General features: G+C 33.7%; 1 protein-coding gene across 11 annotated transcripts in view; it reads left to right on the top strand.

Annotated features, from left to right (window-relative positions):
* Positions 1-12,694, top strand: part of LOC107224546 (glutamate-gated chloride channel) — a 106,054-nt gene that overhangs the window by 83,312 nt on the left and 10,048 nt on the right. For 3 of the 11 annotated variants that reach the window (XM_046738373.1, XM_046738378.1, XM_046738371.1), the window contains 4 exons: positions 3,912-4,064; positions 5,318-5,532; positions 8,557-8,607; positions 12,230-12,364. In XM_046738373.1, coding sequence (XP_046594329.1) covers positions 3,912-4,064; positions 5,318-5,532; positions 8,557-8,607; positions 12,230-12,364 — 554 coding nt within the window. Of the gene's footprint in view, positions 1-2,803; positions 2,903-3,911; positions 4,065-5,317; positions 5,533-8,556; positions 8,608-12,229; positions 12,365-12,694 lie in introns of all 11 variants that reach the window. The other 8 variants (XM_046738377.1, XM_046738367.1, XM_046738376.1 and 5 more) reach the window with 6 other exon arrangements.

Below are 12,694 nucleotides of genomic sequence, written 5' to 3'. Positions count from 1 at the left end.
CCCCAACTTATTTTTATGCTCGCAGATAAAAAATATTTGAAGAATCAGGAATTTTTCATCGATATAATGAAACCTCACTGTTGCTGAGTTACCGACTCAAAAAATTACCAAATTTCAATATTACACTGTTAAGAAAGTTAGAAAATTTTAAAAGTAGAAATTTTTTGGATACCTTGTAGAATCTGATACGTTGTCGCCAAATTTCACAGCTTGTCAGTCGCTCGTAGATGCTGAATAATTCCGCGCTGAGCGGTGGCAAAGGTGGCTATTTTTACGAAAAACTGGGCTACGTTCGTACCTATGTAGCATGTTGTATATATATGTATACATTTGAGTATATATATATGTATATATATATATATGCCGAGGGCGGATCAATAAGCTAAACTAGCCGCTCCGGAAACCAGACTTAATTCGCGTATCCAGCGTCGTTGCAGAATTGTTTTTTTTTTTTCTAATCATTTGCCGCTACCTTCTCTTAGCTTTTTATCTCAAACTCCATCTGTAATTAAGGCTGAAGTGGAAAGGGCTTTTTTCAACTTCGATATCGAATCGTTACAAACGATAATTTTATTTCGGAGTATGAAAAATTTGGTGAACTGGGCTTGCGAATAAATTGAAAAATAAATTATATTTTCGTAATTCTTATATAAAAATTCGTCTATCTGTAATTTTTTCCAATCATTTTAAAGGAAAGGATTGAGACGTTCGTTTTTTAAGTTGGTTTGAAGTTTTCATTTTCTTATGCTCTCATTCATCCAAATTGTAGATTCCTTGCAAGTTTTTAATGCTGTCTTCATTTCTCACTCTCCGAGAACTAAAAACTGTCGTAACATTAATTTGCTGCTCGTGATTATCGGCGAAAAATACAATAATTGAATCATCGATTTAAATTAAATATTGCGATTCGAGTGACGGGCGTATACTTACCGATAGTGAAAACCTCGTATTTCCGGAAGTTAACAGAACTTATCGTCAATTTCACCTGAGTGAGATACGTTAAGTAAAATGACACTCTCAGATCCTACACAAGAGAAAAGAGACTATGATGAGTAGGAATTCTCGACCTCGTATATAATCTGTTATTGAATCTTGGTGATCGGCCAATTATGTAAACGTATTTTTAGTTAACGTTTCGGCCCGGATATGGGCCCTCCTCAGAACGATTTATTTATTTAACTGTCGAGAACAACAAACATTTTTTTATAATAGAAGTACAATCAGACATTAAATGTTGTAGATGTAATACTCTTAGGGCTATGATATATAATTGTTTAGCGAGTACATTTTGATTAATTGAAAAAAGATAGGCTTAAGAGTGTTATTTACCTTTTTTTTAAATATAGTAAGCGGACTAAGATGCAGTCGAATTCATAATTTACAATTTGTGGAGACAATGTTCTTTGAGTAACGGTAGTCATTGTCACTCTTCTGGTTGTTTTACATGTAGGAGTTACGAGTTGGAAGTCATTAATTAAAAAGATTAAAAAACTATGTTTCTTCACAGTCTATATGTCATTGTTTTAAAAGGTTTTAAAGAAGGTCTTTTTAGCAGTAAAAAAAAAAAAAAGGTAAATAACACTCTTAAGCCTATCTTTTTTCGATTAATCAAAATGTACTCACTAACCAATAATATATAATAGCCCTAAGAGTATTACATCTACAACATTTAATGTCTGATTGTACTTCTATTATAAAAAATGTTTGTTGTTCTTGACAGTTAAATAAATAAATCGTTCTGAGGAGGGCCCATATCCGGGCCGAAACGTTAACTAAAAATACGTTTACATAATTGACCGATCACCAAGATTCAATAACAGAAAAGAGACTACACGCTGCAAAAAATGTTATATTCCACATAATCATTACATTGATTGATACTGATTCGTTTTCCAGCGTTATTTCAGCGCCTTGTAATCACGCACATACATTCATTATAGTAAACACGTACAAATTATACAATCATACTTTCACATCATGCGCATAGGTAGATAGAGCTTTGGCTGTGCTTGTTGGTATATGAACGTTGATTTTCGCTGTAGATCATACGATTGTTTTATCGTTTTATTTCTTTTCTCATCACAAATTAATTTGTTTCGCCGTGGTTCGATTCGTCATTGATGTACTACGTACAATGAACTCCTATACAATTATACACACATACAGCATATTAACATATGTAAAACTTGTATAAATTTAAAATAAACATAGGCAATCATTACAACCGTATTACATAGTATGTATATTGTAATACGTAACCAATACCGAAAGCAAATGTTTCATTTTACCGAATGAAACAGAAAAAATTCTTTCGTTTCACTTTGTATCGATGATCAGTTGTTGGAATTATTTATTCCGCCACATTCTTATTGTACGTGATTCGATATTATTCGCGAGGATCCAACCACGGTGAAGCGCTGGTATGCTTGGTCTAGATAGAAATTAGTGCGATGGTGTGGTGAAATAGTGAGAGAGAAGAATTTAAATGCGTAGAAAAACGAAATTCAAAGTAACAAAATAATAATAATGATAATAATAACAATAAATATAATAGTGGAAGAATAATTTGGCAAACTCTGAAACTTTCTATTCACATTGTATATACCTATCTGTATATCTTATAAACGATGGAATAACGATTTTAATATATACATTAGAATAGTGTAGAAAAAAAAAAAAATTGTTGGAAGTAAATTGAAAAAGGGAAACAAGAAAAACAGACAAATAGAAGAAGATAAGAAAAAATGGAGGTGAGTGAAGATCGTTAGGGAATCGGAGGCACATAGGAGCTGTTATGTTGCAGCTGACGGACAGCTGATACCTGACTACGAGGATGATGATGAATTCGATGAATTTGGGGACTCAAAGTGTTCGCTGTGCCAGCGCAGGTTTGAGGAACAAGGTAAAAAGCCGCCTTATCCCCGATCCCTACGTATATACAATGTGCACATATGTACACGTCATGTACACGTTAAAAGATGTGATGTACGTGTGTTGTACAATTTGTAAATTGCGCGCAATGAGAATTATTTCACAGCGCATAAACGATGCAGTAGAAGCTAGGAAGAGAGAGACCGTTTTACAGTTTTGCAGAAGGAGAATTTTACTTTGTAAACAAGAGTTGAACAGAAAAAACCGGACCAAGCTTACCAACGCCTAACGACTAAATCCTCCACCAAATTTCATTACTCTGACACTTACCTCTTTGATTCTGATGTGATATCGGCCATTGATTTTTATCTCTGATTTCTCCTCGTTTTTTTTCATTCAAGTATTCATTTTTTCATTTAATCCGTTTCTGTAACTATCTGTGATAAACTTTAGCACATATTCGTTAAGTTTTTTAAAAGTAAATCTGTGTTATACGTAAAACTTACACTACATGAAACGTCATTTTTGTGCATTCAAAAATATTTCATTCACACTGAATTATACAAACATTTGTTGTGTTGTAACGATCAAATGATACGAGATGAAAGAGAAAGAAAAAATATTGAGACCGTTATATTTATTTCCTGTCGCTAATGTTGCTACTGTTATTATTATTGTTATTATTATTAACTTTATTTCGATTTTCCTGCAAACTGTTTTTATATGTTTAGGTTGATGCTTTGTATGCTTGCAGCCGTAGCTATTCCATCAAATACTTTCAAAACATATTGGCGTGCAGTATACATTGTCGACTGTGACCCGAAAAAATTTGCAAAAATCATCAAAATGATTAATCCTGGGTTAATTTCAGTCTTCACATATTCATATTAGCTAGAAATAACTTAGAATTAAAATTCAAAGAATGGGAGAAAAGATAGTTGTAGCAGCTTGAAAATGAAAGTATTTTGCGTCACAAACTTGTTACTTAATCATTATAAATTTGAGAAAAAAATATTGAGATTGGTCTATTCGTAATCCAGGTAATTACAGTTGCTTGAAAGTTGATCTCATTTTCACGAGAGATCGAGCATTCTACTTCACCACCGTCTTTATACCCGGAATCATCCTGGTCACGAGCTCTTTCATCACGTTCTGGCTCGAGTGGAACGCGGTGCCAGCGCGGGTCATGATTGGTAAGTTCTTTCGTCTTTGTGTGAAAGTAGAGAGAAAGGAGAGACAGGTAGGAGTGAGAGGCTAATTCCCGCAACTGAAAACGTATCACGAATATGCGTAACACGCGAATAATAATTCGGACAGCGATCGAAAAGTCAATATGGCCGCCGTTGAGCTCCACCTGAGATTTTGTTTCGATTGTCAAAACTTTGCAAGCACTCAGCGCTCATCGATTGATAATTCGTTGGAACAAAGACGATGGCACGAATACTTCGGTACAAAATTTTGCTTTCTCTAAATGGCTAACAACCCGGAATTCCGCAACTGCGTTGGGCGTGGGGTAAGCAGAACGACTTTGTACCGCGGTCGATAACGTCACGCATATTGTCGATCTGACTCAAGCCTCGGGGTTCAATCGTGTACCAGTAGCTGCTCCTTATCTTGATCGACCCTCTCGTACCTGGATGAATAATAATAATAACAATCCGCATGCAGTGAGTGCCAAGGGGCACGCTTTTCTTGAGGAGCCAGATTCCGCCCAACGATATAAATGGAACACGAAACGTCGTACTCACACACTCCGTCGCTTCGAGAACCTTGTCCGCGACTTTCTTGCATGAGACCCTAAGTTCTCAACGATGATGGAACGAAACGCACGCAGGACCCTGACCCGAAAGCGCCTATCGCGATTACGAATTCCGTGGTTTTTACCGGGAAAGATCCTTGTCGTGACCTTGATTCGATATCCGAGTTCTACAAACCTCGACGATTCAAAGGGACTAACAACCCAGAGGCAGAAAATTGTTCGGAGTTATACTTAACGCGTAACCCGTTAATTGACCATCAGGGCCAATTGTGCATGCTAGTACGAAACGGCGTACCTAGATTTTTCTCTTTTTTTTTTTTTTTCTTTTACATTCTTACGTTACCACAAAAATGAAATCTCTGATTCACGAAACAAAATTTTGCTGATACATGAGCAAGCCTTACTTTGAAGAAAAACGAATAAAGGCTGAAGAACAATTGTTGAAAATTCTTCAGACTCGCCGTTTTTCGTTTTCATTAAGGCTGTGCGATCAGTCGAAGAAACAGTTTAATGAATCGATTACTCGAATTTCGATAAAATGGTTGATTGAAACAACAATAATCGAAGTATATGATGAATTTGTATTTAATTCAATTAAATTCAATCTGATTCTTCGGTTCTATTTGAGTTGTTACCGTTCGTTTTTTGTTTTTTTCATTACCCTTCGTTTTTGTTTCAATATTACAGGGGTGACTACGATGCTCAATTTTTTCACAACCTCAAATGGCTTCCGCTCGACGCTTCCGGTCGTGTCAAATTTGACTGCGATGAACGTATGGGATGGTGTCTGCATGTGCTTCATTTACGCCAGCCTCCTCGAATTCGTATGCGTGAATTACGTGGGCAGGAAACGGCCTCTTCACAATGTCGTCTATCGCCCAGGCGAGAATCCCGTCACCCAGGTACTTTTCGAATATTTTTATACATGATACGTGTTTAGTTTACTTATTCATTCGGACTGTTTTTCTTATCTCTCTCGATTAGAAACTCGAACTTCACTTTTCAATCAGTTTGAAATTCTCATCAGAATTTATTACGCGTAAAGTAATTTAACTGAGTAGAAAACGCTACTCGTTGAACTGTTATAAAAAAAAAAAAAACGTAGTTCATTCGGTTCATGTTGTGTCAAATTGTAATATTTCAATAATTCCGATCCCCAACCAGTTGATAAGGAATTTTACAGTTTTACAACGAATCTTATCGTAAATTTGCGAGTTACCTGCACAACAATAAACCTGCTAAGTGTAAATTATATGAGGTGCGAAAGTTATTTATAATATTCAAAATTTCGTTGAATATGTTTCTTACAATTTTGAAAGAAAATTTTTCACACAACAATTATTATTGCTCAATAATTTCTCCCTACTTTATTGTTTGTATCGCGTAAAATCACTGCCATATTACGAACGCGACCTTAAAAGAATAAATTACCTGTAATAAGCTGTTGAGTTGTACGAAACATTAACGATTCATTAGAGTAAAATTAGGCAAGTGTAGACTACGACTATTTATCGAAGAAAAAAAAATATACCGTACGGTAGACCGTTATGAAATTATTTCGGTTCCTATGTACTCGTAACAATTTTTTTTTCGTATATCTTGTAGTTACAAGGGCAAATGCAATACGTTTCGCTGAAACAAAAAAGCATGCGAGAAGACAAAATTGTAGTTGACTATCCTACATGTAGTCCTTCTAGTCAAATTATCGGTTGTATGTAATATAAACGCGTTTCTAAGAGAAACATAACACCTACAAAAGAAAAAAACAAACATATTTATAAAGAATTCGCGCAGTTAAACTGAATGTCTAAAAAAAAAAATGATTTAAAAACTAATTATGTATTTCTCTCACCAGTCAATATTCCATTTCGTTGATTTGTCAAAACTGATTTATCTCGTGTGATCATGATCGTTACTTGAATGCTGTTCAATATTTTTTTCGAAATTCACGGTTCCTTCCTTATTTTCATTAATTTTTTCTAAAAATTATTTACATCCATTCAAGTTTCATACATTGTTTAATTGTTCTGTCTCGTTAATTGTTGTCAGCGCTTCTGATCATACACGATATATATTATGTATTTGTACACACCGGTTCATGTACTTCTGTAACTTGAAATCAGTAGTTTCGTTTTATTACTTTTGTCGGGTCTTGATCATTGTTTTTGTTATCACGTTTTCTTAGTTTGTTAAATAATTTCTTTACTCCCTCACACTTCCTTCGGTTATGTCAAACACATTCGTGCACCTGCAATTATATATTGGTGTGACGCACAATGTACGTATTATATTATATAATTAACATACATTATGTATAATATAATACCTTACAATAGAGTGTTTGTAATTGAAGCTGTTTGTTGCAAAGTTTCAGCATCATATTTACGTATTATATCTGTCGTGTTGTTTCATTTTTTTTCAATCATTATTCTTGCGTATACGAAAGCTGCGTTACACTCATGCCGTAGAATTCATTGAGAAAAATTGACTTCTATTTTCATCATTAATTAACACGGATATTAGGAGAAATATTCAAAAATTGAGCATTCAATTCCACGGTTCAAATACACTACACAATCTCGATTGCAAAGCGCTGCGGACCTTGCATGCTCTGTTACTTTTCTTTCTAACTATTCAATTTATTCGATTCTTTTTTTTCTATACAAATACTGAATACTTCTTCCAGAAATTTGCGTTCACAACGCTATCGTATACCATGTATAAGAATTTTTTTTCAACCAGTATAATAATTCCTAATCATTTTCTTCGTCATTTGTTACAATCTTCTACAACACTGCCATTATGCAATATATAACGACGTGCGTAAGCATAAAGTTTAGTGCAGGTACTTAGATTATTATACCGTTTCCTAATTTTTTTTTATGTTGCACGAATGAGAAATATTCTGTAATGACATTTTAATCTATGACTGCTAAAGCATCATCGTTTTTTTTTTTTTTTTTTATCAGAGTGTAATGCTAGAAATCCTCCGATATTTTCATACACTTTTGGGGAATGAAATACTTTCTTCAGCTAATTTCACCGTCACTGACGAAAAAATTGTCAGACTTGTAGTTTCTCAAAGTAAACTAACTGACGTAACGTCTTAAATTACTCTCAGATATTCATCTGTTTTCTTGAAAAATGTTGTCACCCAGTAAAACTTGAAACCACAAATGTGACGAGCGTAGTTTTTATCCTTATCTCAAATCTTGAATCGATTTCATCTGACGTAGAATTCCGACGGAGTTAGCCATAGTTTAATTTTCAAAATAACTCCAAAAAGCATTGATCACAGAAGGTAACAAAGAGAAGAATTTCTGTAAAGGTTTAGAATTTTAAACAGGTAGATTAAAAATATTATTCGTATTGCAAAGAAAGTCGAATTAACAAAAAAAAAACAAAAAAAAATGAAAACCATTTTTGAGTCGGTATAAATTCATATAGAATTCAACCTTCTGGTATTAGAAACTAAAATGTGATGCGAGGCGAAATTCATTTTCCTGCTTGTTAACCAAATCTGATTTTTTCAATAAATGTCCTTCGTTTGTTTGTTTGTTTGTTTGTTTTTTTTTAAATTTATTTCTTCTTCTCCGGCGAGTATATACGATTTGATTTACACTATTTTTCCATGTTTTCATTTGTTTTCTATATATTCTTTGAATAATATTCGAATACAGATGATCTTGTAAAGAAAGTGATTTTCAAAATTCCGCAATGAAATCTCGAGCGTGCAAAAATGTATTAAAAGTCGTTACTGCACGAATGGATCGTGATAAACGATCCGAGTTTAAAATACGAATGAAATGTCAGGGCTACGATAAAAAGATCTCGGGAAGACAGGTTGATAGATAATTAAGTGTGATTTGGCTGATGGAAGGTTGGTGAGATGTAAGTCTCTTTGTTTGGTGTCTGTGATGTTGCAGCGGCTCCCGGCGGTGCTCAGCAGGATAGGCATAATATTGGCCAGCCCCCTGGTAAGATCCCCTTTCACCCTCGTCACAGTCGCGACATTCCGTATTACATCCTTGACCGGAACGCCGCGACTCTCAAAGAATTTTCAAAAAATTCAAACCAAAAACGAGCAAACGAGCTTTGAACAAAAACTCTACTCGAATACGCGGAGTTGATTATTTTCTGTAACGAATATAGAAAAATCCGGTAGCAAGAACGTTGGAAAGTACCTATCGAATTATTTTTCTTCTCTTGTTTTTTAAGTTCTTTCTTCCTTTTTTTTTTTTTTTTTCTTTTTCTTCTTCTCTCTACTCTCGTCAGTCTTTTTCACATCGCGGTGTAATACGAAATGGCGCAACCGTGCTTTATACAATACAATACATACATACATACATACATACATACATACATACATGCATATGTATACTTTATATATTGCCGTATGTGTTTCTTAATGCATAACATGTATCACGAAAGCATTTACCTGACTGCTGATCTCTAGAGCTGGGCATTTCAACCATTACGACGTATAAATCGTAATTTATCTATTGTGCCTTTTGAATTCCGAACACCCCGCACGTCTCGCATGAAGATAATATATCATATATTTTAAATGGGGAATTCGGTACAAGACTTACCAGTCTCAAAATCTCACGATCTTTGATTTTGTCCGCGATTTTTGAATTTAATTTGAGATCCTCTCATTAATTGATAAAAGGACAACAAGTTGACGCAATCTTACTGATGTATTTTGGGAAGGAATTAGTGAAGAATATGAAAAAAAATAGTATTCGATTGAGTTTTATATCAGAAAATATTCTTGTTGGATAAATTTCGAGAGTTTTTTTATTGCTGGTGCTGGGAAAACAGTATAAAATATTTGAAATTTAATCAAAGTTTGTGAAGATCTGAGACTAATCAAAAGTATTGAATATCTCAATTTATGTATATAATATAATATATATTTATGTTAGCCATGAAATATAAACCCAGCAGCAACGTTATGGTGTCAAATTATGACTTAGAGAAACCAAAAAAACACTAACCGCATAGTCAGTTATTGTTTTGACTGGCTTAGGGCAGGCCACAGATGCTCATTATTTTATTGCATGAATGGAAACCTACTGAATTTTCCATGAAGTTTTCTGATTAATTTTCAATGACTTGTCTATTGCAGATCATAGTTGTTACAATATGACATATTTTATATACTAATTTCAATCATTATTTCATTTGTCAGCTTTTATTTGTATATAACGCATGAGTTGTAGAAAATTCATAAACACGTCGGATCATTTGAAAAATAATTGCAAAACGCGACCACATCTTTTCTTTGCAGTAATCATGACGACAAATTATAAAAGACGTAAAAATCTCCTGACTTGTCTATTAATTTTCGCTTCTCGCATTTCATTGTACTTAAGTTTGCGATTTTTGATCGAAAAATAAGGGCGTCAATTATTGCTTTCTCGATTTTGTGTTGACCATTATTCATTTACTATGGCATGTCGGAATTTCGTTATTTCTTAACATTCTTCCATGCAATGAGCTTAGTTTGTACCTATTATTTCTGCTTTTTTTCAATCTGTTTTACCAATAGTTGTGACAAGCACGCACGTAATTCGTTATTGCTGCACTTCCGCTTTGCCGTGTATTGTATCTATTTACTACTTTGACACATCGTCCGCACTTTTCGTACGAAATATCATCAAATTTATATTCAAAATAAATCATTAAGAAAATAATTATAATATAATAATTGAACATCAAGATGTAACAAAAAATATCAGATATGCATTTTTTCAAGCAAAAAACAACAAAAAACAAAACATATATAAAACATAGGTTCGTGGTTATTTTCTTTTCAACCTATTGCATGATATGCAAATTGACGAGTAGGTTCTTTTATTCAGGTTCAAAAAAAAACTGATCGATGCAAAGTTAATCTGGTACCCGTCACAATGCACTGAAATATAATCGATCAAATTGTGGAAGGTTGATTCTCGTATAATTGAATGCGACGTAGCGGCTTGGCGTTCCAACAAGTCACAGACTCAGAACACAATTTATTAATTTATCTATGCACGAACCGATATATCGAATGATTTATCAAAGAATGGTAAATTACAGTAGAATTAATATAAATTAACTTTAAAGTGACGAACTTTCACATTTAAGATTCAAATTTAAGTGAATCAGTACATCGTAATAAGACATTATAGAATACTCTAAAACACTTTTCAATGATACTAAAAATTGTTTTCATAAAATTAACGGTTCAACCATCGTGAATCAATTTTATCTATATAGCGTAAAAACTTCAAAAACGGACGATCCAGGTTTTTGTTATCAGTGCAAATTTCGAATTAAAATTGTACCAAGTTAAATTTTTTCGAAGGGACCTAGAAGAAATCTATTAACAAGAAAAAATTGAAGCATAAAGCCACGTCGTCTTAATAACTTCTTTTTTTGCAACCGATTCATTGTTTCCAAACGAATTACTTACTCCAGAGTAGGTAGAATTCTCAATGTCTTATAAAATTACTCTAACGATGTATCAGGTGGTAGGTTTCGATAAAATAAAATACACGATAAAATTTGTTATGTCTACATACAAATATACGTGTATCTACTATTCATGAAACAATTTTGCAGTCAGATATTTTCCAGGATATTTAGGTGAAGCAGTTATTGCGAATTGTGCAGAAATATTACAAAAGCTTGTTCAATTGAACATTCAAATACATTTGAAACTATCATTTTAACGATCGAATAACGCGCCAGTTATTTGGATTCTTCGGTATAAAATTATAGACAATTCTCAGAAAGAACTAAAATATTCAACTTTAACACCGGCCAAACTTGAAATTCATTATTTTCTTCAGTTCTTCTATTAGCTATGAAATACTGTTTGATGATAACAAAAATTTGGCTACCCTTCAGCCAGTTAATTCGTTAAACAGAAAATAAATAACTACAGATAGGGACAAATATAATGCATTTCTTACTCTCGTTTTGTCGATTCGTTTATTTTTTTTTTTTTTATACATACGACAATGATGATAATTTTGAAAAATTTTCACACCAGTTTGCCGTAAAGAATTCTTATTCGTAGTTGTTCGTGAATTATGAGGCCTTGAGTTGAAAAATCCATACTATCTTGAATTAGGGGATGGAAGAAAAAGTTTTCGAAAACATGTATTCGAGGATTCAATTGAAAACCGAAACCTCCATCTGTACGATATAGCAGTGCTAAAAAAAAAATGTAGATACTATGCTGCGGCAGCATGTAAATTGTAATTGGATCTGTAAAATATAACGCATGCGTGAATTTTTTCGAAAAAATTCAGAACCAGAAGAAAAAGTAGAACACGTTTACGATACATAATTACAGAATATCAAATGGGCGATCCGATTTTTCAAAAAAAAAAAAATAAATAAGTAAAAATAAAAATAACAAGAAGCAAAACTCGGCTAGCGATAACGATACTGATTATAAGAAAACGTACACAGGGGAAAAGAAAAAAGAAAAAAAAAAAAAAACAAAAAAACAAAAAAAATAGTAAAAATTTTTTCGAGCGAAAAATCACGGATCGCTCAAGTTCGAGTGAAATATAATTTTCTGCCACGGAGACCCTGTCACAGGGCGACAAGAAACGGGAGGGTGGCGGTGCAACGGTACCAGGTGGTGGAGGAGGGGCGCCGAATGAAATCGTCACCTGCACAAATTGCGGACCAAATCCATGCACGCACACAGCTACGAACGGATGTGCAGCCGAGGTATGCATCAACCCTTACCACACATACAATCATCTCACCCCTGCCTGAACGCAGTCTTTACGACATCCGGTTCAACCATTTAGCCGCATGGTTAAATCTTCGAATTATACGCGTTGAAGATTTTTAATTTATTTATCGTACATACGTCAACTTCGAAATTGCGAATGAAATTCTCTGCTGATTTATTGAAGAAATTTTATTTCGCGTCAGAGTTACAGAATAAAAAATGTTGGAAAAATAGTTTAAAAACAGAATGTATTCTAGGTTAGGTTAGGTCAGTTCGTATATCGTATTTATTGATAAAGAAAGGTAGTGTTTTGACATATTCTT

Source organism: Neodiprion lecontei, chromosome 4, assembly GCF_021901455.1.
Source record: "Neodiprion lecontei isolate iyNeoLeco1 chromosome 4, iyNeoLeco1.1, whole genome shotgun sequence".
NCBI classification, from domain to species: domain Eukaryota; kingdom Metazoa; phylum Arthropoda; class Insecta; order Hymenoptera; family Diprionidae; genus Neodiprion; species Neodiprion lecontei.
Note: the sequence above shows the minus strand (reverse complement) of the source record. Positions and strands in the feature narration are given on the sequence as shown.